Source organism: Muscardinus avellanarius (assembly GCF_963383645.1).
Source record: "Muscardinus avellanarius genome assembly, chromosome: 1".
Classification (NCBI taxonomy): Eukaryota; Metazoa; Chordata; class Mammalia; order Rodentia; family Gliridae; genus Muscardinus; species Muscardinus avellanarius.
Genome location: NC_137786.1, coordinates 222,761,478 through 222,767,759, shown reverse-complemented (window position 1 = coordinate 222,767,759; position 6,282 = coordinate 222,761,478). Strand labels below are relative to the sequence as shown.

Genomic DNA, 6,282 nt, shown 5'->3' with positions numbered 1-6,282 from the left:
TCTCTTCCGAGCACCTTATTCACACAGCATGTTGTCCCAAATTCCCTAGTGTGTGCAGTGGTAGCATTCTACCTTTGGGGTGATTTCTTCAAAAGATCAAGGTGTATTGAATCAGATCTCTGCTTGTCCTGAATACTGGCCATTGCCGCTGCCTCCACCATCTCAATTCTTTCCTAAACACTTTTCCCACACTGCATGTTGTACAGAATTCCTGAGCATGTGCGGCGGTAGCATTCTCCCTTTGGGGCAATTTCTTCAGAAGATCAGGGTGGGTTGGATCAGATCTCTGCCTCTCCCAAATACTAGCCTCCACAGCCACGGCTGCTGCCACTGCCACCACCGCCTTCCTCCTGGTTCTCCACTGAGCTCCTTCCTTACATGGTATGATGTCCAGAATTCCTAAGCATGTGCAGCAGGAGCCCTACCATTTTTGGGGATTTTTTTTCCAAAAGTTCCAGGTGAATTGGATAGGATTTGTCTGCATCTCTTGAATCCTGGCTGCTGCCACAGCCATCTTGCCCCCTCTACAATATTTTTTTTTTAATAAAGAAGACAGTATGTGTGTTTTGAAGAGGTTGTGGGATTGAACACTCAGCATCAATGAATTTTATCTCCCCTCCAAGAGCAGAGGCCGACAGCCTCACTGTGTAGAGCAGGATCTGCTGTTCCAAGTGCAACAAGAACTCCAGTGCAGCACAGAGGAGCATGGCAGCCAGGCGCACTGAGTTTCCCAGGATGTGCAGCTGGGCTTCCCTCTTGGTGCTGCTGGGCTCACTCCAGCATGTCTGGATCATTTTTCTTCCAAGGTATGTTGTTAAGAGTCCCCAGCATGCGTGGCTGAAGTGGTCTTTTCTCTAATCTATTCTGGGATGTTCTTCCAAAATCACTTTTCTTGCATGGCGGAAGCCTCCTTGTCATCTTGCTTCTAATTCTGCTGTTATCTACTCTCTCTCTCTCTCCTGTATTCTAGATAGGAAGTCACAGCTGTAAAAGTCTCCTGAAATTGTCCCAATCAGATATTAAACCAAAATCTGGTGTCCAGGGCTTCTCTGAGGAAATAATTTTCTTTTCGGCAGCTGTGGTAGCCAATCTGACCGCAACCACCGCCATCTTGACTGTCAATACATGATATGGAGTCAATACATGAATTGAAGACCTCACTAGAAACCACCTCTGGCTGACTAGACCACATAGAAAATAGTTTCATGCTTAGAAGACAGTGTATTAAAACCTGACCACATAGTCAACAATATAAAAAAGTCAAAATGACCAGGACATCCAAAAAATGTGGGATAACATGAAATAACATAAATTATGAATAACAGGCAATTGAAAAAGATCTAGAAACAAAATTAAATGTATTAGAAACCTCTTCAGAGAAACGTTATCGGAACATTTTTTGAATATGGAAAAAACTTGGACATGAACACAAAGGAGACGTTCAGAACACCAACAAGACAAGATCAAAGAACCTCTTCATACCACATAGTAAAATGACTAACATAGAGGCCAAATTTTTTTTTAAAAAAACATCAAGAACAAAAGTATGATTAACATTCAGGGGCAAAACTATAAGAATCACACTGGACTTCTCGACTCAAGTCATGAAACCAGGAGGGATTGATACAAGGTACTTCAAACACTGGAAGAAAATAACTTCCAAACATGATTGCTATGTCCAGCAAAAATGTATTTCAAAATTGACATAGAAATAAAAACATTCCAATATAATCAAAAACAGAAATAATTCATGTCTAATAAGCTAGCACTAGAGAAAGTACTTAAAGATATAAAACACAAAGAAGAAAAAAATATAATTATGAGAACTAGAGAAGCGTTGAATTTCAAAAGATGGACAACTAGGTGAAGGAAAATAATATGTCAAACATAAACTAGAACACAAAACAACAGGATACAAAAATAGAGAAAATCAACAGAATTTTTTTTAGGTACATACAACCTACCTAAATTGAACCAAGAGGATATAGAAAACCTAAATCAACCAATAGCACACAATGAGATCGAAACAGCAGTACAAGGCGTTCTGTGAAATAAAAGCCAAGGTCCAGGTGTATTCTCAGCTGAATTTCTCCAAACCAGAAACAAGACAAGGATGCCCACTATCATCTCTCCTCTACAATATAGTATTAAAGACTCTTGCCAAAAAGAAAAGTCAAGATAATGATATTAAGAAAATTCAAATAAGAACTAATATTATCTCTTCATAAATAACATGATTCTATATTTAGAAGACCCCCAAACACTAAACCAAAAGAGTCCTAGAGCTGGCTAGCAAAGTCAGCAAAGTAGTGGGATAAAAAAAAAACTAATCTAAAAAATCAGTAGTTTTCTATATGCTGACAATTAATCTATTAAGAAATCTGGAAAAAATTTACTTACAATAATCTCAAAAGCAGTTAAATACCTAGGAATAAATCTAACCAAGGAGGTAAAAGATCTCTATAATGAAAACTATAAAGCACTATAGAAATCTAAGTTGATCGTAGAATATGACAAGATTTCCAATGTTCTTGGGTAGGCAGAATAAATATTGTTAAAATGAACATTCTACCAAAAATTATTTACAGAGTAAATGTACTCCCTATCAAAATATAAATATCATTCTACACAGACCTAAAAACACTAATTCTAAATTTTGTCTAGATAAACGAATGACCAAGAATAGCTTAAGCAATTCTCAGCAATAAGAACAATTCAGAAGGCATCACAATTTTAGACTTGAAGCCGGGCGTGGTGGCACACACTGGTAATCCCCGTGCTTGGGAGGCGTAGACAGGAGGATCGCACTGGTTTGGAGCCAGCCTTGCTGTTTTAAGAGACCCTGTTTCCATATAATAAAGTTAAAAAATAGGTCTGGGAGTGTAGCCCGTGGGAGTGTATCCCGGAGGTAGAAGGGCTTCCAGGAACCCCAGTACCACCATAAATAAATAATAAATAAATAAATAAATAAATAAATAAATAAATAAATAAATAAATATTTAGACTTGAAATCATACTACAGAGCTAGAATAAGAAAAAATAATCATAGTATTACTGACACCAAATGGACACATAGACCAAAGGAAAAAAATAGAAAATATAGGAGAAAACTGACACACTTTTTTTTTTTTCAGGTTTGGAGATGGAACCCAGGGGCATTTGACCTCTGAGGTACACCCTCTGCCCTATTGTTTATTTTTTATTTTGAAACAGGGTCTCACTAAGTTGCAGAGGGCCTCACTAAATAGCTGAGGCTGTCCGCGAACCGTGATCCTCTAATTTCAGCCTCCCGAATGCTGAGATTACAAGCGTGCGCCACCACGCCCGGCTGAAAATTGACACACTTAAAGTCAATTGATTTTTTTTTTTTTTTTTTTTTTGGTGATACTGGGGTTCCTGGAAACCCTTCTACCTCCAGGCCACACTCCCAGACCTATTTTATGTTTTTATTTGGAAACAGGGTCTCAAGCCAACGAGGCTGCCATTGAACCTGCATGATCCTTCTGTCTCTGCCTCCCAAGAGCGGGGATTACAAGCATGTGCCACCACGCCCAGCTCAATTGATTTTTTGAAAATAGTGACAAATACACATACTGGAAAAACACAGCCTTTTAAACAAATCATGATGAAAAAACTGGTATCTTTTTAAGAAAGATTAGGACACAGGCACATAGAGAGGAAGGAACATGTGAAAACAGGATGAAAGCTGTCAAGTACAAATCACAGAAAGATGCTCCAGAAGAAATCAGTCTGCCAACACTTTAGTTTTCATATCTAGCCTCCATGAAGAAAAATGAATTTATGTTGTTTAAGTCACTATTCTATGATAGTTTGATATAGCATATGTAGCAAACTTACACAATCAGTATCAGCATACATATATATTTGTATATATGTGAATGTATATGTGCATGAAGTTAATAGGAACCAGATAATAATTTTACATGTGTAAAAATTGCATAGACTATGGAATATGATTTTATTTTAAAGTGTGAAATAACTGGTCATCAGGGAGATGCAAATCAAAACTACACTGAGATTCCATCTAACCCCAGTCAGAGTGGCAAGCATAAAAAAAATCAAACAACAACAAATGCTGGCAAGGATGTGGGGAAAGAGGAACTCTTTTACACTGTTGGTGGGAATGCAAACTAGTTCAACCACTATGGAGATTGTGTGGAGATTTCTAAGAAAAGTGGGAATAGATCCACCATATGATCCAGCTATACCACTCCTGGGTATCTTTCCAAATTCAGAGAACTACAGCAACATATGCATACCTATGTTCATAGCAGCACAATTTGTAATAGCCAAAATATGGAACCAACCCAGATCACCATCAACAGATGAATGAATAGCAAATCTGTGGGAAATACACACAATGGAATTCTATTCAGCCATAAAGAAGAACAAAATTATATCATTTGCAAGAAGATGGAAAGCCCTGGAGAACATTATGTTAAGTGAGATCAGCCAAGCACAGAAGGAGAAGGTCCATATGTTTCCTCTAATATGCCCAAACTAGGAAACACAAAGAATAACAGTGGGACTCCAGATAATGGAGGGGAAATACCAGCAAAGTTTGAATAGAAAGATAGGAGAGGAGGAAGGCTGATCTTGATTAATGAGGGTCTACATCTGAACATGTGTAAAATTATGAATAAGACATGGTTAACCTGGACAACCATTGGTGGGAGGGGGGAAGGGAAAACGGGGGCGGGGGGAGAGGGCACCAAATATAGTTTAAATGTATACTATTTATGTTCAATTAAAAAATTGTTAAAAGAAAAAAAAGTGTGAAATAAGAATAGAAAATGATATTGATATGCATAATTAAAATATAACCAACAAATTAAAAATTAAGGAATGACATGTTTCAGAAAAATTAAAAATAAAACTTTATTTTAGCTAAGTAATGATTTAAATTTTGATGTCAAATTAAAACCTGGTAAAAATGAACAGAAAGTACAAATAAATTAAATACAAATGATTTTATCAAAATGTGTGATTAAAAGACATTAAAACTAAATCTTTTTCATTTTAATGGTTAGTGTGAAAATATCATTGTATCCAAACACCACTTTTTCTTAAAAAACTTTTTCATTGCCTCTTTTACATCTTTGTTCCTTAAACTATAGATGACAGGATTCAGCATGGGAATCACAATGGTGTAAAATATAGACACTATCATGTCATGCTCCAAAGCATAGCTGGAACTTGGTCTCAAATACATGAAGAGGCTTGTTCCTAGAAAAATAGACACTCCAGTTAGATGAGAGCCACAGGTAGAGAACACTTTTCTCCTCCCTTCAGTGGAAGGCATCCTCAGAATGGCCAACAGGATGAAAGCATAGGAGATCAGTACAATCAGGATGGTGATTATCTCGATGGAGCTCACAAAGAGAAAGAGAAGAAGCTCGTTTATGTGAGTATCAGAACAAGATATTGTGAGAAGAGGAGGTATATCACAAAATATATGTTTAATTTCATTGGTTCCACAGAAGGACAAGCTAAAAGTGGCCACTGTCTCAATAATAGCATGCAATATTCCTCCAACACAGGAAGCTGCGATGAGTGGTAAGTAGACCCTGGGTGACATGCTCACTGAATACAGAAGTGGGTTGTAGATGGCGACATAGCGATCGTAAGCCATTGCAGCCAAGAGGAAGCATTCCGTGGTTCCAAAAGTAACAGCAAGAAATAACTGTGTTGCACATGCTTGGAATGAAATTGATTTGCTTTTTGACATAAAATTTGCTAACATATTTGGGGTAATATCTGAAGAAAAGCAGGCATCCAGGGAAGACAACACACTCAGGAAATAGTACATCGGATTGTGCAGCCTAGAATCTCCAATGACCAGTACAATCAGGCCTAGATTTCCCATGAGAGTAAAAAGGTAAATCGCTAGGAAGAGGAAGAAGAGAATGATCTGCAGTTCCCTATTGTCTGTGAAGCCCCTGAGAACAAACATGGTAACTTCAGTGACATTCTTCATGTTGAAATCTCATAAAACAGACTTGAACACACTCAGGAGATCTTAGTTCATATTACTATGAAAATAATAAACAGTATTATGAGTCAGAAAAATGTGAACTATAACTTAAATATTTGTGAATAATAATTATATATAATACAGTGAATCATTGAGACATATTTATATATTCACATAGCACAATTTGATCTATGTCTTTCCCATTTTATCCTCTTAGCCTCCCCTCCTTATTATTCTGGATTCACTGACTCATTACCTTTCTTTATCCTCCTGGTCTCTCTTTTCTT

General features: G+C 37.3%; 1 protein-coding gene across 1 annotated transcript; it reads right to left on the bottom strand.

Moving 5' to 3' along the window:
• Positions 1-5,061: 5,061 nt before the first annotated feature.
• LOC308259909 (olfactory receptor 5T18-like) lies at positions 5,062-5,998 on the bottom strand (the record flags this gene model as incomplete). Its single annotated transcript, XM_080691246.1, is given in 2 exon segments — positions 5,062-5,094; positions 5,096-5,998. Coding segments are annotated over 2 exon segments (936 nt in total).
• Positions 5,999-6,282: the final 284 nt, after the last annotated feature.